The sequence below is a fragment of the Sciurus vulgaris genome, assembly GCF_902686455.1.
Source record: "Sciurus vulgaris genome assembly, chromosome: 15".
Taxonomy (NCBI): Eukaryota; Metazoa; Chordata; class Mammalia; order Rodentia; family Sciuridae; genus Sciurus; species Sciurus vulgaris.
The window spans coordinates 3,862,934-3,888,847 of NC_136476.1; the positions used below are offsets into that span (position 1 = coordinate 3,862,934).

At 39.8% G+C, this 25,914-nt stretch overlaps 1 protein-coding gene across 1 annotated transcript in view; it reads left to right on the forward strand.

Annotated features, from left to right (window-relative positions):
• Positions 1–16,342: 16,342 nt before the first annotated feature.
• The window catches only part of SLC28A3 (solute carrier family 28 member 3), a 65,425-nt gene continuing 55,853 nt past the window's right edge, over positions 16,343–25,914 (forward strand). Inside the window, exon 1 of the mRNA XM_079112193.1 lies at positions 16,343–16,570. Coding sequence (XP_078968319.1) covers positions 16,511–16,570 — 60 coding nt within the window. The 5' untranslated portion in view covers positions 16,343–16,510. The remainder of the gene's footprint in view (positions 16,571–25,914) is intronic.

A 25,914-nucleotide genomic window follows, 5' to 3' on the forward strand; every position in this document is an offset into this window, starting at 1 on the left:
TTGATGTAGTTGTATGCTGACTTTAAGTCCTTTGGGTATACGCCAAAGAGTGGGATAAATGGGTCAAATGGTGGTTCCATTCCAAGTTTTCTAAGGAATCTCCACACTGCTTTACAGAGTGGCTGCACCAATTTGCAACCCCACCAGCAATGTATGAGTGCACCTTTTTCCTCACATCCTCGCCAACACATTTTGTTGCTTGTACTCTTGATAATCGCCATTCTAATTGGGGTGAGATGGAATCTTAGGGTAGTTTTGATTTGCATTTCTCTTATTACTAGAGATGTTGAACTTTTTTTCATATATCTGTTGATTGCTTGTAGATCTTCTTCTGTGAAGTGTCTGTTCATTTCCTTAGTGCATTTATTGATTGGTTTATTTGTCTTCTTGGTGTAATGTTTTTTGAGTTCTTTATAGATTCTTTACATTAGTGCTCTATCTGAAGTATGTGTTCCACACATACTTTGCAAAATTCCTTTATATCAGTTTTTACAGGTGTGCCTTACTCTTCTGTTATTCTTCCATGATGTGAATGTACCATAATTCACCATATTTCCAAAAGTTATTCTTATTTTGTATTACTTTTAATGCTAAAATTAACATCTCTGTACCTGTGAGTTTAGGATTTGTGTATTTATATAAGATGAATTCCTAGAAATAAAATGTCTCAAATTAAAAAAGGATTGGGTCCTGGAGATGGTAGAGCACTCCTGGGTTCAATCCCCAGTAACAAAAAAACAAAGTCCACTAAGGAGGTGGTCAAATTTTTCAGTGCAGAAATAACTATTGTTTATGAACTGTTACTCTTAAAATGCTCTAAACTCCCATGAAAGGCAGAAGGGTTAAGGGCCCGTATCAAATAGCTGCGGAGGGCTGAAGTCCTGCCTTCCTCAACAGAGGGGAAGCTGTGTGTCCCTGACCCCTGAACTAGGCCAAAGGATCTGAACTCCAATGATGTGGAGTTGGCCAGTTCAGCTCACCCTCTGTGAAGGGTTTGTGGGGTACTTTGTCCCACCTGACTTTCACCCTTTCACACCTAAGGACACATAACCCCAGTTCCACCCCTGCGGGGCTGAGGGGTCCCTCTCAGCAGCCCGAGAGCCAGTCTCCCCAGAAACCCTTACCTTGCTCTCTCACTGGTGACTGAGTCAGAATATTAATTTCTGTTTCTACAGAGAGTTCATACCTTACCATGGTTCAACTTGGGATTTTTGACTTTACGATGGTGGGAAAACAATATCAATTCAGCAGAAAATATACTTTCGATTTTGAAATCAGATTATTTCTCACACTAGCAACATGCAGTGTTATCCTCTCAGGAGTTTGGGCAGCAATAAAGAGCCTCAGCTCCTAGTGGACCCCATGATCAGAAAGGGAAACAACGGTCTGCCATATGCTGTGTTGCTAAGCAGGGAGTTTAGCAGACAAGGTGTGCTAAATACATTTCTACTTAGAGTGTTTTCAATTTATTTTGGGTTTATTGGGACATAACCCCATTGTAAGTCAAAAAGCATCCGTCTGCACTACTTGTGAGTGGGTGGATTAAGAGAAAACATCATGCCAGGGGGTTAGACTTTGGACTCCAGAATCTATTCTCTTGGGCTTAGTTTTTGCCTTTGTCACTTATTAGCCAAATAACTTGGGCCCAGGTACTTGACACTCCTGAGTTTCCTTTTCCTTTTATGAAAGGGAGATAATAATAATACCTGCCTCAGGATGGTCATGAGGATTAAATGAGGTATGATGTGAGCTTAAAAGAGAAAATGCTCTTCACAGAGTGAAAAGCTCATAGGGGTGGGGACTCCATCTTGCCTGGTGGATTTGAATGCGGCTTTAACAAGAACTGGCAAGATAACTAAGTCATTGGTATTCAGCTGTCTCAAATATAAACTGGGAACAAGGCTTTTCTGAGGATTAAAGAGATAATGGCGCTTAGAACAATCCCTGGTAGATAATAACATGGAAGTGGCTATTATTATGCACTATTTTCTCCAGGTGTCAGAAGAATATCAATACCAGGTAGATGCTCTATTTACTCAAAGGCATAGTCAATTATTTTTATAAGAACTGTTAGAAGCCAGACACGGTGGCACATATACCTGGAATCCCAGAGACTTGAAGTGCTCAGGCAGGAAGATGGCAGGTTTTAGGCCAGTCGGGGCAACTTAGTGAGACCCTGTCTCAAATTTAAAAATTAACAGGGCTGGGGATGTAGCTCAGTAGTAGAGCACCCCTGGGTTCAATACTCAATGCTTTAAAAAAAAAAAAAAAAGGAAAAGAATTTTTTTAAATCATTAGGAAATATTTTCTTTACAGTTAATTATTTTGTATAAACATTCAAAAAATGTATTCTTTTTTTTATTTTTTAAAATAAGTTTATTCAAAAGCTACCATAAGTAAAGCCAGTTATCAAAAAAAGAACCAGGTTAAAAATTAATACCACAGATGACAAAATGTTAATATCTATATTACAGAGCTTTTTAAAATTGACAAGTAAAGACTGAGCAATAAAATATAAAAATAAGCAAAGAAAGTTGACAGAAAAAATAATAGAAAAACAAATTTTAAAGCTCCAAAAAATAAAAAGAAATTAAATTCCTCTATGGCGAGGAAAACACAAGTAGACATAACTTTATGTAACTGGAAATTATTAAATTATTTGCAAAACTCTTAATGGAAGTAAAGTTAATATTCTGAAAATATTAAAAGAATATTTTCCTACATTTGTGGTGGAATTATGAATCACTGCAGTGATTTTTGTGAAGCAATTTGATGACTTCTACCACAGTTAAAATTGTGTGCACTACTCCATCCAGCAGTCACACTTCTCAGAATGTATTCTTAGAAATAAAAACACAATAGCATTATTCTTAACAATTAAAAAATTATTAAAGAGACTTCCCATGAGCAGGATATATAGTAGGAAAAATGCGACATATTCACAACATGGAGCTCTATGAAGTCATTTCAGAAAATGAATTATTTTTATGACTGATTTAGAGAAATTTCTGTATCTCACTGTCAATGGAGAAAAGTAAGATAAAGAAGATCATGCATGGGCTTATCGGATCCCATTATTATATAAAATGATATCTAAACATCTTGTATGTATATATACGCATATACATACATGAACTCACATTCGTTTAATATTATATAAGATTGGATTTGAAAAGTATTACAGGAAAATACAGGTTCAATACTCAATGCTTTAAAAAAAAAGGAAAAGAATTTTTAAAAATTATTAGGAAATATTTTCTTTCCAGTTAATTATTTTGTATAAACATTCAAAAACTGTATTCTTAACAACAAAAAGCAGTACCATCTCACACTGCTCACACTGGCAGAGAATTTACATAGTACTCTGCATAGCACTAAGCTCTTTGCTTTCAAAGATTTCATAGACCATCAGAGGAAATAAGGAAAGTAGACAATTGCTATAAAGTGCATTTAGCTCAAGGTATACTGCTATTTTGCTCTCTCGTTTAATCCTCACAGCCACAAATTAATCTCAGCATATACGAGGGGAATAAAAGACACAGATGAAATTGAAAGGAGTGAATCCCCTATGTAAGGTTTCTTGCTTTGTTTTGTTCTTTTGCAATTACTAGGTACTAATTGCATCAGGGATACTCTACCACTGAACTACATCCCCAGACCTTTCTACTTTTTATTTTGAGACAGGGTCTCTCACTAAATTGCTGAGGCTGTCCTCGTACTTGAGATCTTCCTGCCTCAGCCTCCTGAGTCACTGGGATTACAGGCATGTGCCACCATGTGAGTTTTAGAATTGTCCTATAACTGCTTTGCTCACCTTTGCCTTAGAAAGATTTGGACCATCAAACGTCTGCATATGGACTTTCCTTTGTTCCCTTCATTTTTCTAGTTTTGGTTTTCTATACAGAGTAAGTCCACTGCCTTTTGTAAACCACATAAGGACTTTAGAGCCTCACTACAGTATAAAATGGAAGCAGCATAATGAGGCATGAAACAGGATTGTGTACCTAAGTAGGTGCTCCTGGTAAGGGGGCAGATCCCAGGAGCCTGGCCTGTGTCAGCTAGGGAAGTCAGGACAGCTCTAAAAGAGACAGACTTGAAGGAAGAGTTGGTGTGCCTGGTGGATTGCATGCAGACAATAAAGGCGAGGCAAGAGCTGCTGGGGCACTGTTCCACACAGAGGAACAGCCTGTGCAAAATGTGGCGGGAAGTCTAGCATGATCTAGAAACCACAGGTATTCTTTGTTACTGAACAAATCATGTTGGGGAATAAAAAGTAATAAGGTGTGTTTGGTCTTTGTTTTTGATTTTTTCATGTAAGCAATAGTGAGCCACTGAAAGTTACTGAGCAGGGGAGGAGCATGATCAAATGTCCACGTGTGAAATACCCCTACAAACTGGTGACTAGCTGGATGTAAGAGGTGAGAGTAAATCAACAAGTGAGACTCTCCCCAAGGTTCTGGCTTAGAAAACATGTTCAGTAGAAAGAAAACAGGATGGAACCTGCTTGGGGGGTCTGATCTCAGCCTTAGCCTGTCCAGGTGGAGGAGTGTGCAAATATGGGGTGAGCATCTGCATCTGCAGTTTTGTCTCATTTCCTCCCAGCACCTCTCCACTCGTTCTTCTGGGGTCATGGATTCTTAAGGTTGATCTTGAAAACTCAACATCTACTCTCCAGAAAAGCCTGGGCAAGCATGCAAATAATAGTTTCAGAGGATTCCCTTCCTGGACCTTATGTGAGAATATCCCTGACCCACAAAATGCTATTAAAGTAAGAGGACAACCCGGGGACACTAAGAGTCCCAAGGTGGGTGGAAGAAGGGGAGCCACACAGGCAATTAAAAAGGAGTGGGCAGAGCAGGGCAGAGTGGCACACACCTGTAATCCCAGTGACTCTGGAGGCTGAGGCAGGAGGATTGCAAGTTTGAGTCCTGTGTAGGCAACTTAATGAGACCCTGTCTCGAAAGAAAAAATTGAAAGGTCTGGAAATGTAACTCTGTGGTAGAGCACCCCTGTGTCCAATCACCAATACCTCAAAAACAAACAAACAAAAACAGAACAAGGAGGGGGCAGAGAGAGGAGGAGCAACGGGAAAGGCTGGGTAAGTGTGGGGTCACAGAAACGAAGGGAGGGTTGAGGCTCAGGATCAGAAGGACGTCAACAAGTCCCTGTCACCCAGAAGTCATGGCACCATCAGTGTAAAAGAGCTGAGAAGTGACTTGCAGTGACCGAGTGGACTGAGGCCATGCAGTCCCTTTTGTTAATAAGGCTTTGATTCATCTGTGGTCATTAGTCACAGGACTCTGCATATTGCAACTGCTCCACCAGTTACGAATGATCACTATCCAATGTTTATTTACACACAGTGCCTTAAGAAACAAGTCAGGCTTGGGATTAAAACACTTGAGAGAAGGAGTTGAGGAAGTCCAAGAGAGGAGTAGAAAAGAAAAACCAACCAGAGATAGAGTCACAGAGAATTATGACTTCACCAACGTGGACTTGAGACATTTTTTCCTTGACTAGAATCTGAGTTCTTTGTTTTGCTCTACACATGAAATCAGAAATCCATAAACTTGGTGGGAGAAAACATCATTTCACTTACAGACCATATCCAAATAAGATATCCTCTCTTAGCAAAGATAGCAAAAACGCATTTGGTTTATAAACTAAAAGAGAACTTACTTTAAGATAAATAGTATGAACTCTATCTTAAATGCATGCATTTATGACTTGTGTCTATAATACGGCTTATTCAGGACACAGATAGATAACAAAGATTATGATTTAAAAGATGGATAAGAGAGGCAGAAAGAAAACAATAAAATCAAAATGCCCCCATCATATGAAAGGATGTGAAAATGGCCCAGTGTCTGGCTCTTGGAATTTATACTTCCAGAATGTGAATTACTAATTCTTCCTGGAACCAGGAAGTGTCCGTGAGTGAACTCAAGCAAGTGCCCTTGAGGGCCATATTACCTCTCTGTCCCTTCTCATGCAGCCCTCCACATACCAGGACAGTGTCATTTTACTTGATTTTCTGCAGTGCTGGGGATCAAACCCAGGACCCTGTGCACGGTAGGCAAGCCCCCAGGCCATTTTGAAGGCTTCCAGGATATTATCAGAACTTCTTTGCTCGAGCTTGCAAGATTTCTATACAGTTAACAAAAATCCTATGACCTGTTTTGTGATGAATTTATAATTATTTAAAACTATATTCCTAGCCATAAAAAAACAGTAAGAGCTAATCTTCAATAGTTCTTACTGTGTGCCCAGTATTAGTCTAAATGCTTTGCATATGAACTCATTCGGTTTATACAACACCTGTCAAAAAAGGGTGGCTGAGTCATTACCCACAGTCACCCAGCTAGTAAGTGTCAGGGCTGGGAATTTAACATAGACAATCTGCCCTCCACTGCCACCACCTCATTCTAATCCGTATACAGATAGTCCAGATTCAGAACAGTTCAATTTACAATTTTTCTTTTTTCTTTTTTTCAGTACTAAGGATTGAATCCAACAGCATTCCACCACTGAGCAATATCCCCAGCCCTTTTTATTTTTTCAAACAGGATCTGGTTAAGTTACCAAAGCTGCCTTGAACTTGCCATCACCCTGCCTCATCCTCCTGAGTTGCTGGGATTACAGGTGTGCACCACCGCACCCAACTCAATTGAACACTTTTTCAAATTTACCATGATGTGAAATATGCATTCTTTGAATTCCTATCTTTCCCCAGGTTAGCAATTTGTAGTCAAATCCTTTGTGGAGATACTGAACAGGAGCAGCATATCCCAGCTCCCAGTAACTCAATCACCAGTGCAGACAGCCTGCACTCTAGCGTACTGCCTTGCTAGGCTGGGAATTTCAGTGGGTTAGGCATATTAAACACATCTTCACTTACAGTACTTTCAAATCCAGATTGGTTTATCAGGATGTAACCCCGACATGATTTGAGAAGCATCTATACTTACAGCACAGAACGTACAATTGACATTCAATCCGATTCACTTTATGTCATTTCTTTTTTTTCTTTTCTTTTATCTTTGTAGGAGATCTCAGAATTGAACCCAGGGTGACTCTACCACTGAGCTACAGAGCTCCATCGCCAGTCTTCTGTTTTGTTTCTTGTTTGTTTGTTTATTTGTTTGTTTGTTTGTTTTACATTTTGAACAGTATCTTGCTAAGTTGCCCAGACTGGCCTCAAACTTGTGATCTTCCTTTCTGAGCTTCTGGAGTCACTGGGATCATAGGCGTGCTCCCTCACTCTGGGCCTTGCCATTTCTTTATAAGGAATCAAAATAGTACAAACAAATACACAACTCTACCATGGAGTACCTGCTGGACACTGGCCCATCCTTCCTTCTCTTATGCTAGACATTACTGTCCCCAGTTGAATTCCTATTCTTCCAGTCTGATCTGTACCATGCTTTACCTTCTACAAATGTATCTAAGAGTTATGCCATGGACACTCACAGGGAGAAGAGTTGCTGCTATTGTTACCCAATAACTGTCCTGTCTCAGATGCTAGACTGACACCCTTCCTCTTCCAACAAAACCCATCCCTTGCTGACTCTACTGGAAATCTAGCTCCTTGAGACAGGGATTGGGATGCAGCACACACTTCAGTGCCAAGAGTGATAGGGATCTGCTGGAGAACTGGTTTTAATGATCAGGCAGGACTCTACAGAGTATTCAGGAAGGACAGGAGAAGTAAAAGATGCTTCCACAGGTGTTTAGACAGGGGACTTCCCTGAGCTCCCCAAGTTGCCAGGTCTACACAGTCCCCCATCTCAGGCCATGGCAACTCCACCCAGGGGTCCAGCTTAAAATTCTTGGCATGACTGTTGGCTCACTCTTTCTCATTCAATCTTCTGACCATTGGATCAGAGATCTTTGCTTTGTGCAGTTATGGCTTCCAAGAGCCTAGAATAGTGCTTGAATAGAGCCTAGAATAGATGTGAAAGTCAGGTGAAGAACAGCAGGAAAAGTCCCTGTCTGCAAAGCAGGTAAGACCCAGGGACATTCTACCACTCAGCCACATCCCCATTTAAAGAACAAATATATATATATATATATATATATATATATATGTGTGTGTGTGTGTGTATATATATATATATATTTAATTAATTTAATCTTTTTTATTTATTGGTACTAAAAATTGAACCCAAGGCACTTTACCACTAATCTACATCCCCAATCCTTTTTATTTTTTGTTTTGAGGCAAGGTCTCACTGAGTTGCTGAGGTTGACCTTGAACTTGCCATCCTTCTGCCTCAGCCTCAGGAGTCACTGGGATTACAGGCATGCACTCTGCTTGACTCCAGAAGTTCTAGCACTGTCAAAATGCATGTTTGACATTTTCCTAGAGCTGGAGATTGAACCCAGCACTACAGCATGCTAAGCAAGAGCTCTACCACCGAGCTACACCCCCCAGCCAGGGTGTTTAACTTATAAGTCTCATGAACCATTTGGGGTTTGGGCAGCTCGGGTGCTTTATCACTATTCACTGGATGGACTCCCACAGAGTGTGACAGAGTACTGGGGAGGTCCCCGACCAGGGCTATGCTAAATGTACTCTTCATTTCCTGGTCTCTTACCCCACACTACTCTGGAAGACTTGAGATTCTTGACCTTGGTCGACTCCTTTGTGATTAGCCATGCCCAGATAGAGTCAACAAAGAGGCAGGGTTGGAACTGGAATTCCTACATACTTCCTATAACTAATGCAAGCAGAGGGAGAGTTTTAGGGAAATTCCAATTTGCTGTGTAGGTGACACATGCTGCACATCAGGCCTCCCCCCCCCCCCCCATGCTTTCAACAGTTGTGACATTTCCCTGACTCAAAACACTCCTGGTGAATATACCCATTTCACAGACTACATACCTAAACCCCAGGTGTTACTTCTTGTTATTAGGGTTATGGAATCAAGAGTCAGTTCATACTCAGTAAACAACTAGAAATCAATATCCAAGCTGGTTCAATTTTTGGAAAATTGAACTGTTATTTGGTCTATAGTGTGGCACGGAGTGCTTGCCTAGCATGCCTGAGGCCTTGGGTTCAACCCCCAGTACTGCAAATGAAACAAACAAAACTGATATTTATCAAACACATACTATGTGCAGGACTATTATAAATGCTCGGAATGTATCAACAAACAAAACAATGACCCCTACCTTCATGGAGCTTACAGTCTTGTAGGGGAGATGGGTGATTGATACCACAAATGTGATATCTTCTAAGGGAATACATGTTATGGAATCTTTATTCAGGAAGAATTATAATAATTGAAAAAATTTAAACTGTAAAGGATGCAGTAGATAAATATTCATTAAATCTAGGAAGAAGTAGAATCAGAGAAGATCTGTTTTATTTTAGTAAATTTTTTAAAAAATAGAGTCTGTGTATTGCCCCTGGAAGGAGAGAAGCATCAGATTTTCTCTTACATGCATGGTGTTCCAGGGGTCAGAACAAAGTTACACTGAATACATCTTCCTGCCATGCATGTGTCATCTTTCTTCCCTGGATGCCACACATGAGGCCCTCTCTATCCACCCACCTGTCTTATAGGCTTATGATGAGGAAGCTGAGGGTCAGAATCCTTAAGTGTCTTACTCAGGTCCTACAGAGGGTTAATAATGGGTGAACCTGGAACCAGGTCCTGGTGCCATGATGCTTCCCAAATTATCCCCTGCTGGAAACCTAAAATCCCATGACCTGGGCTGGAGTGTTGGGGGAAGAGATAAATAACTGTATAAGCTTATCATGATTATAATATGCATTTTTCAGGAAATAGTCAAGCATCTACAATAACAATAGCTAATTTTAGGGGTGTTGTACATAACAGGTTCCATTTCAACAATTTCACAAGGAAGATTCTCAGTAGATCCCATAACTCCCTAAGAGGCTCTGAGAGGTCACATAAACTGCTCAAAATCCCAATCTAAAAGTAGGAAATCTAGATCAGACTCAGAGCCAGGCATGGTGGTACACACCTATAATCCCAGCAACTTGGGAGGCTGAGGCAGGAGATTACAAGTTCAAGGCCAGCCTGGGCTGCTTGGTGAGATCCTGTCTCAAAATAAAAAATGAAAAAGGATGTAGCTCAGTGGTAAAGCACCCTGGGTTCAATCCCCAATACCACCAAAATAAATAAGTAAATAGAAGATCACAACGAGGTAGTCTGACTTTTGAAATCTTCATTTTAAAAAAACCATACATATGCAAAAACAAAATAATGGAATATAGTTCATAAATCCCACACCGGAAGTTCAAAGTACCTGATGGACCCACTTAATGCAAATTGCCCATTTGGTCTGGGATTGACCTGACATCTTCCTCAGGGTATTCCACCATCCCCTGTGCAGGATGTCAACTGTACCCTGTGACTTTGACCCCATACAATGTTCAGGACCCCACTAACTACCTAACCAATTTGTTTTCAGTACTAGGAATTGAACCCAGGAGTGATCTACCATAGCTACATCCCAACCCTTTTTTCTCAGTAATTTGCCTAGGCTGACCTCAAACTTACAGTCTTCCTGCCTCAGCCTCCTGAGTAGCTGGGGTTATAGGCATGCACTACCATGTCTGGCTCCTAAACATTGATTTAATATCAATTGATAATCTTTGCTCAAAGGGATCTTAAAATCATGCTTTTCAAATTCTATCATTTCCCTTATCTTTGCTTTTGATATTATTATATAAGGTACAGTTTCTTATCAAATGGGGTTATTTGCTTATCCTGAAATATAATTCCTAATACACAATATATATACTACCTTTCCTCTTTTCAACTTTTCTTTAGGGTTTATTATTATTAATATCATTTTATTATTATTTATTTAAGGAATCATTAGCCAGGCACAGTAGTACAGACCTGTAACTTCAGCTACTCAGGAGGCTGAGGCAGGAGGACTGCTAGTTTGAGGTCAGTCTGGGCGAATTACTGAGTCCCTGTCTCAAAAGAAAAAGGAGTGGGGGTGTAGCTCACTGCTGGAGTGCCCCTGGGTTCAATCCCAGTATCAAATTTTATATATAAATATATATATATAATATATATATATGCATATAGCATTAGGGACTCATGAATTAGATTTGATGTGTTTCAATCAATTATAAAAATCATTCTTTCCCATATCACTCCTATATCTTTTAGATACACTGTCTAAAAAATATCCAACTTTCTTGTGTTCCTAGAAAAAGAAGAACTAGGTCCAACCTGTCAGGTGCTTTCAAGGGGAAGGGGGTATATTTAGGAGGTGAGATCCAGTTGTTCAGAGCTCTTACATACCTACTCTCTGTGCATCCTTGACACCCAATGCCTAACCCTGTGTCCAGTGCAGGAGAGTCCACAGTGCATAGGTGTGCTGGTAAGATGGTTGCATTGTTGGTCTGGGATAGCCCTGCTAAGGAGCTAAGAGAACCAAGCAACGACAGAGGCAATCCAGGCCCCAGTCCAGGTTCCAATGAAAGCGCCCTAAAGCAGAACAGAGTCCAAAGGGCCTGGAAGATTTGCCTACAAGGAAGAGAAAGTACAATGAGTAGGTGAGAGTCAAGCACAGCACCATGCTCCTCAGTAGTACCAATGCCTCAGCATGTGCAATCCTAAAAGGAAGTTATGAGATCAGATTTCTTTTTTCTTAGTAGTCACAATTTGTATTGAGTAAATGAATGGAAGTCACCTAGAATGACTGCTTTTGAACCATGCTAATGAATGCCAGCAAAGCAAATAAGTAACAGAACTAATGTTAACAGAAAAACTCATAAACTGAGGTTGTTTTGCTTTGGCTATACAGTTTCTTTTATTTGATTGTCATTGTTGCATTGTGTATGAAGGACATAGTCATTTTCTGCTCATGAATTGTTTCTAGAGCAGTAAATGGATTAAATGTGTCCTTATTTCCTGATGTTCCCAAATCATTCTTCAACTTCCAAATGTTCTACCACTTGATTTAAGAGCCAAGAGAGTACTATCTAAGGTTCTGTCCATACGTGAAATACTTAGATAGAGATGAGCAAGGCTGAAAATGTGTTAGGTCTAATATGATTTAAGACATTTTCTTTTAGATTTATTGTAAAATTTAAAGATAATTTGCATTTGGGGCACAACCCTAAGTTCTTTAAATTTAATTTTCAGCAATTTTATAATTCTGAGAAAGCTTGAGTCACATACATAACTGATAAAAATGCTTTTAATTTTGATGTAATTTTGAATTTAGAGAAAACTTTCAAGAAAAATATAAAACTCTCATATTCACCATTGATGTATTTCTTTTGTCTCATGCTCATATACATTTACAGGGTGTGGTTTTGTTTTATTTTCTGAATCATTTGGAAGTAAATCATAGATGTCACATCCATTTATTCCTAAATATTCCAGTGCATGTTTCCTAAGGACCTTCTCTTACATCACCATGGTACACTGTGGTGCTGAAGCCTCAAGTGTTCTAACCTTGGCCTGGGTTTACAGAGCTTTAAATTACACATAATTAACCCAGCGGATCACACCAGAGGACTTCAGAGGAGAGAACAGAGACAAAGATGAGCACGGCCCCTTTAGTCTGGCTTGCAGTGTAACGATTCATTTTCAGAGTCAACCTCAAGTAAGCAAAGGCAAATTTGTTGAAGATTTCAAAGTACACAGACGAATTAAGCCACTACTCCACTGTTTTTCCATTTACTTAACCTTTTTATAATTACCTCATTGTGCTTTGCTTTTCCCATAAATGGAGTGAGCACTCTGGGTACTAATTCAATTGTGCTTCCCCCAGACTTTCTTTCTTTCCAGAACTTCACTCTTTATGGAACTTGGTTTTAGAGGCATGGACTCAAATTATGAGTTTGTCACTTATTAGTTGGGTCCCTTGGAAAAGTCACTCTGCCTCCTGGAAATGGGAATACTAATAGTTCAGGTGAATAGTTGCTGTGAGGATAAAATGAAAACAATATAAGTACCTAACAGGTACATGTTGTAGTGCTCAACAATGGTTAATTCTATTCCCTTCCTTATTGGTCTGCCCCTGCTGCCAAGCTCATCCTTCCCAGAACTCCAACTAAAGTGACACACAGCCACATAAGCCTTTGCTAACAGGTGGGCATTACCCAGATGGCAAGAGGCTACAGCCAGACTGGCTGCTGTGAGTGCTCTGGCGGGTCTTTCTTTGCATCTCTTGGTTCAGCAGGAGTATTAAAAAGTAAAAGCTATCTGTGAAAAGACAATTTGGTTTAAAACACAAATCCCCAAGTATTTCCAATTTCAAATATATACTTTTTTTAATCCAGAGCCTCACACATACTAAGCACATGCTTTACCACTAAGCTGCACCCCAGACCCAAATATACATCTTCATTGCTTTTTCTTTTTTGGGGAGATCATCTGAATAACTGAAGATGGTTAACTAGATTTATCAACTTGTAAACCGCCTAGAATTACATTTTTATACATTTATACACAAAATATGTATATTTAATATCAATGATATTTATGCATTGAATATTTTTAATATTAATATTATTTAGTAAATTAATATTATTTGGTTTATTTATTAAACTACTTCAAGCTGAATAGACAAATGTTGATGTGTAATACATGAAATGTTCTTCAAAGAAGAGGAAAGCTATGGGAAATGAAAATTATACTGTAACATATAATACATCATGCTCAGCATCAGCCAAGCATTATACACAATTTTTTTAAATTCATTTTATTCCTTTTGGAAATATTGTCACTAAAAGACTGACCTCATTATAGAACCATATATGCATAAGGTAAAGCAAACAATCTCTCACCTTATAATTTTTTTTTAATGTTCATACTTTTAATAAACATGGAGTGGTTTTGGTTTGAGTTCTCTTTAATGAGCTGCTGCACATGTGGTCCATGGATTCTCAGTCTTCTTAAGCCACCTCTTGGGGGTTGGAATAGGATATAAAAATCACTTGACTAAAAAGTCCAGTGATTTGGTTGCTGCAAAATGGTTTCGATATTGAAAACTAAATTTGAGGGACACTATGATGAAAACAGCTCAGAGGGGACAAGGGACAACTTCAGAGTCCTTGGTGCAAGGTATTCCTTATAAGCAAGGACTCTGCATGACTGGAGAAAGGATTTTTAATGCTGACTCGTAAAGTTTTCAATGCCATTTTCTATTTCCAAACTAGGCACCATGAGCCATTAATTCTAGTACTGCAAGAAAAGTCTGACTTTTCATTAGTTCTGAGAGCTCTTTAAGTACAGGCTTCAGAGCCATGCCATATTAACTGAAATTTCTCTGGATATGACCATTGTTTTGGCATTTTAGGATGGTGGTTGTACGTGCAATCTATTCTACTTAGGTTTCAGCTTTTCCTTGCTGCTGGTGGAGTTGAAGAACACCAGATGGACATGGCAGTATCTTTTATCACTTGCACAATGATATGCTCTCAAATGTTCTTGCTCTTTTTTCAGACTTTTTGTCCACAGCCAATGGACAGAAACACATTACATTACATTACACATTAACATTACATTATTACATTTAAAAATATTTCTGCAAGAATGGAAGGCATTAAGCTTTCATTAACACACACAAAACGAATGAAAGGCATTAAGGCAAATTTCTGTGATTATAATCATAAATGGTAGAAAGAAGGTTTTTGTTTTTTTTTTTTTTTTTCCTTCTAGAAAGCAAGGGTCAGTCATGACCTTAAACTAGATTGAGTCTTGAGTTCATGGAAGTTATAACAGGTTGCAGCAAATGGTTTCTTCCAACAATTTCACAATAAAAGCTTTGCACATATGTGCTTTGTTTATGCATACCTCTCTCAATCACTTCCAATTGGGCTTTTTGTCCTTGGTAACACAGTGACTACTAATTATAGTATTTTGTAATTATGGGGAAGAACTATGAAAATTCCAAGTCTTATTCATCAGTAAGAAGCACTAAAGAGCTAAAGCATAAAGTTTGAATGATATTGAAATATGTGTCAGACACTATTCCAAGTGTTTTTGAGTTTAGTAATTCAGGTTATCATCTCAGAAATCCTTTAAAAAGGGCTCTATCAGTTTCATTTTATAGATGAAGAATCCAGGGCAGAGAGAACACAGTTGCTTGCCCAGATTCACATATCTAGTGACTCAGATCAGGACACATTTTCTGAAAAGGGACAAGTAGTGAATATTTTCATCTTTGAACCACACAATCTTTGCCACTCTGGCCTCGTGGAATGACAGCAGCAACAGAAAATAAGAAGTGGATGAGCATACTTGTATTTCAATCAAACTTTATTTCCGGGCAATGAAATTGAAATTTCATATATATTTCTCATACCATAAAATATTCTCCCTTTTGATTATTTTTTAGCCATTTACAAATACAAAACCCATTCCTGGTTCTTAGGTCATGTAAACAGGCAGCAGACTTGAGTTTGCTCTTAAGTTATAGTTTGATGTAATTAAGAGAGAGAGCCAGGATTTGAATCCAGACAGCAAGCCCTTAACCTCTCTATATAGTCTATATCATGATAATAAAAGTAAGTTAGGCACTTTATAAAACATACAGCTAAATATAAATATCAAAATATAAATTACAACCACCAGTAAAAAGCACAACTCAAAATAACCACCAGCAATAGTTTATTTCCGTCCCTTCTTTTGTCCACTGTTTGGTTGTGTTAAATTTTATCATTCTGTCTTATTTATTACAAGCATTTTCATGCTTTCACAGAAGCCACACAATTATAATAATTAGATACATAGTAGTTCGTTTTAAAAGGACTAAGGGAAAATCCTTATTTTGAAAGGATTCTACAGCTAATATTTTCATAAAACAAACCTTTTTGTTAAGTGACCACTTGGTCACCTTTCATTTATCTGCCATGTTTGTGAATTAGAGAATTGAAAACAACCCAGCGTGAAGTAGGGATGTAGAGAAATGGTTCTTCAATGACCAGACTGACTTTGACTTCTCATTGTTCCTTTATTACCTATGTGACTCTAAACAAAAGGCTAATTTTCCCCACCTCAGTTTGTCCAAATGGGATGCAGAGATGTATGCACTGCACCTAACCTGTGCCTTGCTCAGTGTAGGTGATCACTTGATAGGAACAAATCCTTACCTTCCCTGCCCTACCCACAACACTCCTTGTCCTCAACACTATCCACAAGAAACAAGCTATTTCACTAAGGTCTATAGAGGAAGTATCACTTCTGTGCACTTACAAAAATCTTCTTCCCAGAAGTGAACACACAAAGCCAATAATTGAAATCATTAGAAAGGTAAATAAGGTGGGCGGGCCTGAACCAGAGGCCTCCACCCCGCCCCTCTGGCCCCTCCAGCCCCACCCAACCTGGTTTCAGCCCAAGTCATTTCAGGAGATTATTGTGGACCTTTCCAAACGGAAGCAATGCCCAGGTCTCCACCACGGCAGGTGGCATTCTGACAGCAGAGGCTGTGTTCTTTCGCCCAGGTACCACGACCCTCCAGAGCAGACATCAGAGAATCCAGAGCCCAGACAGCAGGTGAAAAGAACATGGAACTGAGAAGTACAGCAGCCCCCACAGCCGAGGGCTACAGCAACACTGGCTTCCAGGTAGGCAGAACTTTCTTCTTCTGTTTGAAACCAAGTAAATGGAAATAATGCTCTTTCCTTTCCTGCTTGGCGTGGGATTACTGGGCCAGGATCAAGAATTTTAAAGGCACACTTTAAGCCCACTAGTTTTTGTTCTTGGGCTCTTCTGTGTTGACAAACCTGAAAAGTCTCTTTTAATGACTTATGTTGACTCTGTCACTGAGAAACAAAACTGCTTCTCCTCCGTTTTTCCCCCCTGGGGCTCACAGCATTGTTACAGTATTTACCTGCAGGCATCCTTCCAAAGAATGGGGGAAATTCAATCTTGGATGGAGCCAGAGTCTCAGGACTCCTTCCTCCTGAACTAGGTCCCACAGCTCCTGAGAGTGGCCCTGATGTCTGTCCAAGAACAGACCAGCAAGTCAGTCTCATGTCATCAACCAAAACTCGCTGAGTAATTAACGCTGCTCATCCCAGGGCTGGGCGGACAGAATCAGAAGGAGGCCTGTGGAAAACACCAGGCAGGGCTGGGGTGTAGCTCAGTGGTGGAGTGCTTGCTTAGCATGCTCAGGGACCTGGGTTCCATTCACGGTGCTGCTTTAATTAATTAATTAATTTAAAAGTTAATTAACCTAAAAAAAAAAAAAAAAAAGCAGGCTATTCCAATTTGGTGTAGGATGGGGATTTTCAGAATTGTTCCTAGGCGTGCTTCTTTTCCTGACCTGACACTTAGCATGTGAGCTTTGGAAAAGATACAAAAGCTGCATGAAGAGGTGTCAGCAGCCCCCTTGGACCTCATGGTCACTAGATGGACAAAACAAAACTTTTGGGTATTAATAAGAAAAGAAGGGGAAAAAGGACCAGTTTGTCTATTCTATAGTCACAATAATATCCATCTGTTAGTTTACAAGTGTATGGGAAGAAGAGATTTCTTCTACCCTTTCAGGTGCAATTCCTGAGGCCTGTGAATTAAACAAATAAAAGCCAAGTTAACAGGAGAAAAGTATTATAAATTTTAGTGACATTTTAAATTTCACATGTAGGGAACGTCACAAAAAAGTGAAAAACCCAAGTTAGACTTGGGAGTTTATATATCATTTTAACAAAGGGTGTCCCAGAAGGAGAACTGACTAGGCAAATGAAAAAGAATTGGGGCTGTTAGGTTCAATAAATTTTGGGAAAGCAGTTAGGAAATACATGGTGGGGGAATGACTAATGGAAGATAAAGCTTTTCTATGAAGGTTTGTTTTCCCATACTTATTTCAGGGCCACCTCAATGTCTGGTGAAGAGTTGGTCTTCTCTTCCTTATATAGGAAAGAGGGACAAGGCAAATAATATGCCGTGCTTTTAGGAAGATGCGGGAGGGCAGAGAGCCCTCTCATCTCTGCTTCTTCTCAATTACCTTAGTTCAAAATATTCTTCTGTGAGAATGGCATGTTTTGAAGGTGGCATACCCTTGTCCCCTGTGTAAGTGTTGAATGACGGTGGCAGGGGGGCGGGGAGCGCCAAGTATGTTATGTATGTTATGTGTCAAAGAAGAGTGGAAAGATGGACTGGATGGGGGCAAAGTAGGTGTGGCAGTGAGGAAAACACCAGTTCACATCTCAGCAACTTGCTGCTCACAGGGAACAGTATGCCCCAGGGGCCCGTGTCCTATCCCTCACGCTCCTCTATCAAAGCAGAACTTCTCCAAGCTTCAGGGTTCTGAGCAGGGTATCAGATCCCAGCAAAGTACCACACCAAACACCTCCATCACCAACAAGCAGTGACTGGCTGGCTGCTTCCAAAACTTGCTTTTCAACAAGAATTTCCGGAGACCTATTTTACCACTGCTAAGAAGGGATACCAATTCAAGGAGGCGTGCCATACTGTTTTTGCCCCCAAGATGCAGAGCAGGGAGCTGGGCATGGTGGCATATGTCTGTAATTCCAGCTGCTCAGGAGGCTGTGGCAGGAAGATCACGAGTTCAAAGCCAGCCTCATAACTTAACAAGGCCCTAAGCAACTTAGTGAGACCCTGTCTCTGAATAAAAAATAGAAAGGTCTGAGGATGGGGCTCAGTGGTTAAGCACCCCTGGGTTCAATCCTGGTACCAATAATAATAATAATTAGGAGAAGAAGAGGAGGAGGAGGAAAAGGACGAGGAAGAGGAAGAATAGAAGGTGGAAATAGGCAATTACAATATAATGTGATGTTAAAAAATATTTCTTTTAAGTGCTAGAGGCTTGCACCAAATCCATTTTGGCTCTACCCCATTCCCATCCTTTCCATTCTCTTGAATCATAATAAGTCCCAATTTGTAAATAGATACGTAGTTGGCACTGGGTGGTCTGTGGAGTCCATGACAAGAGCACAGAGGGAAAGAGAACTGCAGTTAGGACTGAATGGGTGGGCAGGCATTTTCCAGGCGAGCAGGAGGTGGGCTGGGCCCGCAGAACACTGTAGACAGAGAGGACTGAATGTGCACAGTCCCAGAACCCCAAAAGAGAAGAACCTGTGTCTGGAGCGGGGAACAGGAGGCAGAGGACAACGCAGGCTGGTGCCAGATCCTGTGGCCTCCGTACATGCTGAGGCATTTAAGAGGGAACCACTTAAAACTAAGATGACCAAATTATTTTTTAAGTCAGTTTAGTGGCCTTGTTGAAGGTGAATGAAAATGGAGAGAGATTCCTGTGCAGTTGAGAAACCAGTTAGGAGGTTAGTATAATCATCCAGTAAGGCCTGAGGCAGTGGACACAGGCAGGGTCCAGGTGCTAACACTGGACAGAGGCTGTTCCTTGGTGGCCATCTGGAGTCAGGATCAGGATGTGAGTGCTACTCTGACTTGGAACTCTCCATCTTCTTCTGTTGGATAGGATGATGATGGTACCTCAGGATCGTCAGAGGATTGACTGAGCTAATACACGTAAAAAGTGTTTGTGATACAGATTAATGTGTTTATGAAAAACAGTGCCCGGCACATAGTATAGGCAAATAATAGTAGCTCTTGTTGCTGGGGCTGATTAATGAGTGAGGCGTCAGTGTATCTAGTTTGAGATGTCAAACTGGAAGTAATTCCGTTTTTAGACAGAAAATCTGTCTTTCTTTTTAAATTTTGTTTGGTTGTTTGGTTTGGTTTGGTTTGGTTTGGTGTTTGTTGTTGTTTTCTTTTTTCCGTTTTTTCTTTTCCTTTCTCTCTCTCCCTCTGTCCCTCCTCTCTCCCTCTCTCCCTCCTCTCTCCCTCTCTCCCTCCTCTCTCCCTCTCTCCCTCCTCTCTCCCTCTCTCCCTCTCTTCCTCTCTTTCCCTCCCTCTCTTTCTCTCTCTCTCTCTCCCTTTTTCCCTTTCTCCTTCTCTCCCTCTCTCTTCCTCTCTCCCTCTTTCCCTCCCTCTCTCTCTCTCTCTCTCTCTCTCTCTCTCTCTCTCTCTCTCACTCTCTCTCTCTCACTCTCTCCCTCTCCCTCCCTCTCCCTCTCTCCCTCACTCTCTCTCTCTCCCTCCCCCTAGGCAGGACATCTTGGAGTAAGATTAGAACAGGAAGAGAATGAGGCTGTTGGTTGACATTTGGGAGATTCCCGGCATCTTAACAAGGGTGTCGATCAGGTAGGGAGTTCGTGGCACATATCCACCTAGAGCTCAGATCACACGGATTTGGAGGCTGTTAGCACAGAGATGGGCAAGCATGTGGGTAAGCCACCACGAGGGAATCCTGGGACACACCAGAGCTTAAAGAGCTGGAGTGCAGAGAAGGAAGCAAAGCCACAGGTAGGGACGGAGGAGCAGAACCAGGAGAGGGAGGTGTCTAGAGAAATCAAGGAAGACAGAACTAGAGGAAAGACCCTGGGGCCATGAGGGTCCCTGCAAGAGGCCACAAACTCTTTGGATTTGCCAGATAGGAGGTTATTGGTGACCTGGGGCTAGGGGTGAGGAGGGGAAATTTGTGTTGTGTGTGGAAATTAGACTGGAAAAAAAATGAAGGCAGAATGAATACTCTTCTGGCAGGGGCAAGAGGGAGTCAGGCTCAGGGGAGGAAAAATGGGGTGGAGGGGTAATTTAAGTTGTTATTTTTGTGAAATATAGCATACAAAAAACAAATAAAACCAAGTATACGAATTTTATTTATTTATTTATTTTGATACTAGGGATTGAACCCAGGGATGCTTAAACACTGAGCTAAGTCCCCAGCCTTTTTATCTTTTTATTTTGAGACAGGGTCTTACTAAGTTGCTTAGGACCTTGCTAAATTGGTGACCCTGGCCCCAAACTTGGGATCCTCCTATGTCAGCCTCCCAAGTCCATGGGGGATTACAGGCAAGCACCACTGCACCCAATTATCAGATGTATAACTTTTTATAAAGTGGACTGTGACCCAGATCAGAGAACAGGGCACTGATATTCCTGAGTAGACCCAACCCTATACATGCTCACTACTACCTTCCCCCCAGCTCCACCCCAGGACTACCTACTGTCCCAACTTGCTTGTCTTATTCCTCAACTTCTAACTATGTATCCCCAAGCAGCCCTTTTGCTCTTTTTAATTTTCTATAACCAGAAACATACAAAATGTATCCTTTGCTTATTTTTTAACATATATGGAATTAAACAGGATGAATTCTTTTATAGCTGGCTTCTTTTGCTCAGTTTTCTAAGATTCAGTCATGGTGTCACAAGTAACTGCAGTTCATCGTTTCACTGATGTACAGTACTCTGGAAAATATGCCACGAGTGATCATTTTGCCACCGGGGACATTTGTGGTTATTACACTTGAAGTTTTTTGAGACTTCTACAGACAATGTAGCTATGAATGCTCTTGTACATGGTTTCGGAAGCACTGTGACCATTTAATGCAGATTGTGCTCAGGAGTAGAATTGCTAGGTCATTGGAGTACATATACACTTTTAACTCTTACTAGTAATGCCAGACTGTTTCCTAAATGACTGTGCTGGGCTTACAGGTCCATCAGCAGAGCCTGAGTTTCTGTTTATCCTCCACATCTTCACCAGTATTCAAATGACTTTTTAAATTTCAGACATTCTGGTGGGTGTGTGGCAGTACAGTCATGCATCAATCAACAGCATACATTATAAGAAATACATCACTAGGCAATTTTGTTGGTGTGCGAACATCCTAGAGTATACTTATGTAAGACTAGGTGCTATCGGTCAATCACTTGTCCTGGCCTCTTGATTCAATCAAGAGATGGGATAAACTCAAGGTGTACAAGGTTGCTGCCAGTGTAACACAGCACACTGTACAGTACACATTTTTTTTAATTACAAGATGCATGCGCTAAGATATCAAAAAAGTGTAGTATAGTTAACATATTAACCAGTAACAGTCTTCTATTATCGTCATTATTATCATGCATGGTACCTCATTATATCCCCTACACTTTTCTACAACGGGCAGCGCAGTAGATTCGTTTACGCCAGCATCATTTCAAACACATGAGTAAAGCATCACAATAGCTATGACTTCGAAGGTGATAGGCATTTTTCAGCTCCACTACAATCCTATGGGACCACCATCACATATGTGTTCTGCCATTGATCAAAACATTATGGAGCACATGACTTACGTTACTGAGGTTTGATTTAACTTTTCCCATGTTATTGGTCATCTCATGCCAACTTTATAAAAACCTGTTTAAGTCTCCTGCTGTTTTCTCTACTGGATTTTGCTTTTTTCTTAGTGATTTGAAAGACTTATTTAAGTGTTCTGGCTGCAAGCCTTTTGACAGTTATGATTTGCAAATGTCTTCTGAATCACTCTGAAGATGTTTTCCAGGCTTTAATGATGTATTTAGATAAACAAAAGTTAATCCTATCACGGTCCCATTTGCCAGTTTCTTCTCTTTTCCATATCTTGCTTAAAAGAAAGCCATTGAGTAGGGTGCAGTGTGTGTCTATAATTCCGGAGACTCCAGAAGCTCAGGCAGGAGAACTGTAAGTTGGAGGCCAATCTGGGCAACCTAAAAGAACCCTATCTCAAAATAAAAAATAAAAATAAAAATAAAAAGGACTGGAGATGCAGCTCAGATGCAGAACTCCCCTGGGTTTAATCTTCAGTACCACAAAAATCAAATTAATAATAAAATTTTAAAAGATGCTTCTTTTCACATCGAGGTCTCTAGTCCCCTTGAAATTGATGTTAATATGTATTGTATTGTAAAATGGAAGTCAAGTTTTTTGTTTGTTTGTTTGGTTTGGTTTTCCACATGGACACTGAATTTTTTATTTTATTTAATAATTTATTTATTTATTTATACCAGAGATTGAACCCAGGGACACTTAACCACTGAGTCACATTCCCGGACCTTTTTATTTTTTATTTTGAGACTGGGTCTAACCAAGTTGCTTGGGCCTCACTAAGTTGCTGAGGCTAGTCTCAAACTTGTGATCCTCCTGCCTATAACTGGAATTATAGGCCTGTGGCCCATACCCAGGCAGATGTCCAATTCTATCAGCATAACTTGTTAAAAAGTTTCTTCTCCCCTCTCCATAAATACGTTTCTCAAGTGTTCATATTTGGGGAAGGCTTTTTTTGGAATAAGGTAACTTAAAGTTTTTTCCAATCTAAAAGGAGGTAAAGAAGGATCTAGAAAAGAAAAAAGATAAGTTTGATAGAAGAGGAGGTCACATAAACCTCAAAATTTCTAAAGATGAAAATTCAGTCAAGTTTTTGAAAGAACTCTTTTATTAAAGGTTGTCTTTTAGGATCCCAACTCCAATGTCCGCCACAGAAATAAGCATCAATCTTGCTACAAAAGGCCCTCAAAGGCACAGAGACTGCTTGCTCTAAAGTCAGTTGGGTGGAACCCACTTAAGAAATTCTTAGGGCAGGCCTAGACTGGGCCTCCACTACACAGAGGAAAAGCTGAGTTACTCAATGATTTGCCCGGTGAGCCAGTCATGCAGGTTTGAAGTGTTTGTTAAATGAAGACCAAAATTGAAGAGATCATGAAAATGTAAGTCCCATTAGGGATCAGAACCTGCTGGAACATTGACATAAACTTCTCAAGCAGGTATTATGAGTATAAAAGTTCTGAGGTAAGTTTTAGGCCAGCCTCAACAATTTAGCAGAGCCCTGTCTCAAAACAAAAAATGTTTTAATGGGGAGGTGGTGTAGCTCGGTAGTGGAGCACTATTGGATTCAATTCCCAGTATGGCTGAAAAAAAAAAAAATAGTAAGTTCTGAGATTGAAAATAATTATTCAAAGTAAAGGGAAAGGGCATTGTTTCTCCTTAAGACACGAGTCTGGGAGGTCGACATGGATCACACTAAGATTGAGTAGTTTTGCACATCACTCAGAACAAGCTGGGCTGGAGCTGCCTTTCCACAGCTAAAATAAAATACAGAAAACATAAAATAATAATTTGCTTTTGTGATGGAAGTCTTAAAACTACATATTCTACTCTTCCCTCAAATGTGCATGATTGCACCTTCACTTATTTCTAGGGGAAAAGAGCCTACGTGACAATAACCAAAGTCACTTTTATGACAGCCCAGAGGAAAAGCAGTTAGGGATCTAGTTTCTTTCTCATTCAAACATTCCTGAAGTGGTTCCCTTTAAAAGAGGAGTCACTTATTGATCAACGGTTGAGACATTGAAAAGAAAACAGGAAAGAGATTCTTGCTGAGGGCTGAAGGCAGAAACGCCTAAGAGATACATACATAGCACAAGCTACATATGCAATTTAATTTTTTGTACAAGTCCATTAGAAGTGTAAAATGAAACAAACATGACTGATTTTAACTATATTTTGTTAACACGTCACATTTGTTTCATACCAAGCCTTTGAAATCCAGTGTGAATTTTATACTTACATGTCAACACTAATGTTAAATTTTTATCAGGAATACTCGATCTATATTTAGATTCCATAAAATGTGTAGTTTCAAAAGTAGATTCATAACCAAGTTGTTCCAAACATATTTAAATGTTTTCTAATCAATCAATCTAGTGTTCATTTTTCAATTTAAACTTAAGTTAGTCAAAATTAAATCCAGGGCCTCAGTCACACTGGTCACATTTCAAGCACCCAGCAACCACTGATGACTCAAGGAAGGTACATGTTTCTTGGTTTTGCAGTTAAAAAAAAAAAATCTGATGATCCTTGACCTTTAAGGACCTGGCCATCAGGTTCCACAAAATTAAAAGAAAGTAACCATCTGAGGAATATTTCTGTAAGATCAAGAGTAAGGACTGGAGATGTGGCTCAGAGGTAGAACAGTTTGCCTACAACTGATGAGGCCCTGGGCTCAGCCCCCAGCACTTCGTTCAACAAAAATAATAATAATATTTCCTTTTTCATTCACGATTTTAGTTATTTTTCTTTTTTTATCTCTTCTCCCCACCTCAGGTCAGAGGCTTTTCTTTGTTGGGAAATTTATGATTACTGATTCAGCTTTGTTATAGGTCTGTTGAGATTTCTATTTCTTCTTGAGTCAGTGTAGGTAATTTGTGTGTTTTTACGAATTTGTCTATTTCACCTGCATTATCTAATTTGTTGGCATATAATTGTTCATGGTACTCTCTCCTTCTTCCTCTCTCTCTCTCTCTCTCTCTCTCTCTCTCTCTCTCTCTCTCTCTCTCTCTCTCTCTCTCTCTCTCTCTCTCTCTCCTCTGTCAGTATTGGGAACTAAACCCAGGGCTGCTCTACCACTGAGTTACATTCTCCCAGTCTTTTCATTTTTTATTTTGAGACAGGGTCTCACTAAGTAACTGAGTCTGGCCTCAGACTTTTGATCCTCCCCCCCTTAGCCTCCTGAGTTGCCGGGATTATAGGCAAGTGCCACTGCACCCAGCTTTCATGATATTTTCTTAATATCCTTTTTATTTCTGTAAGGTTAGTAATAATGGCTCCACTTGTATTTCTGATTTTAATTAGTTTGGTTTTCTTCCTTTTTTCTTAGTCTCGTAAATATTTGTTCATTTTGTTCTTTTGAAAGAACCAACTTCTGGTTTCTTGGGTTGACTCTGTTTTTCCAGTCTCAATTTCATTTCTCTCCACTCCAATCCTTATTATTTCCTTCCTTTTGCTAGCTTTTGGTTTAGTTTGCTGTTCTTTTCCTATATTCTAAGAGTTGAAGTTTAGGCTTTGATTTGAGATGTTTCTTCTTTGCTAATATAAGCAATTACCACTCTGAATTTCCCTCTCAGCACTACAGTAGCTCATAAAATTTGGTATGGTATGCTTTCACTATTATCAGATTGTTTCCTAATATCCCTTAGGGTTTCTCCCTTAATCCATTGATTATTGAGAAGTGTGTTTAATAAATTTCTTCTAAGTTTCTATTATTCATTTCTAAACTCATTCCAATGTGATTAGAGAGGATACATTACATGATTTCAATCTTTTAAAATTTATTGAGATTTGTTTTGA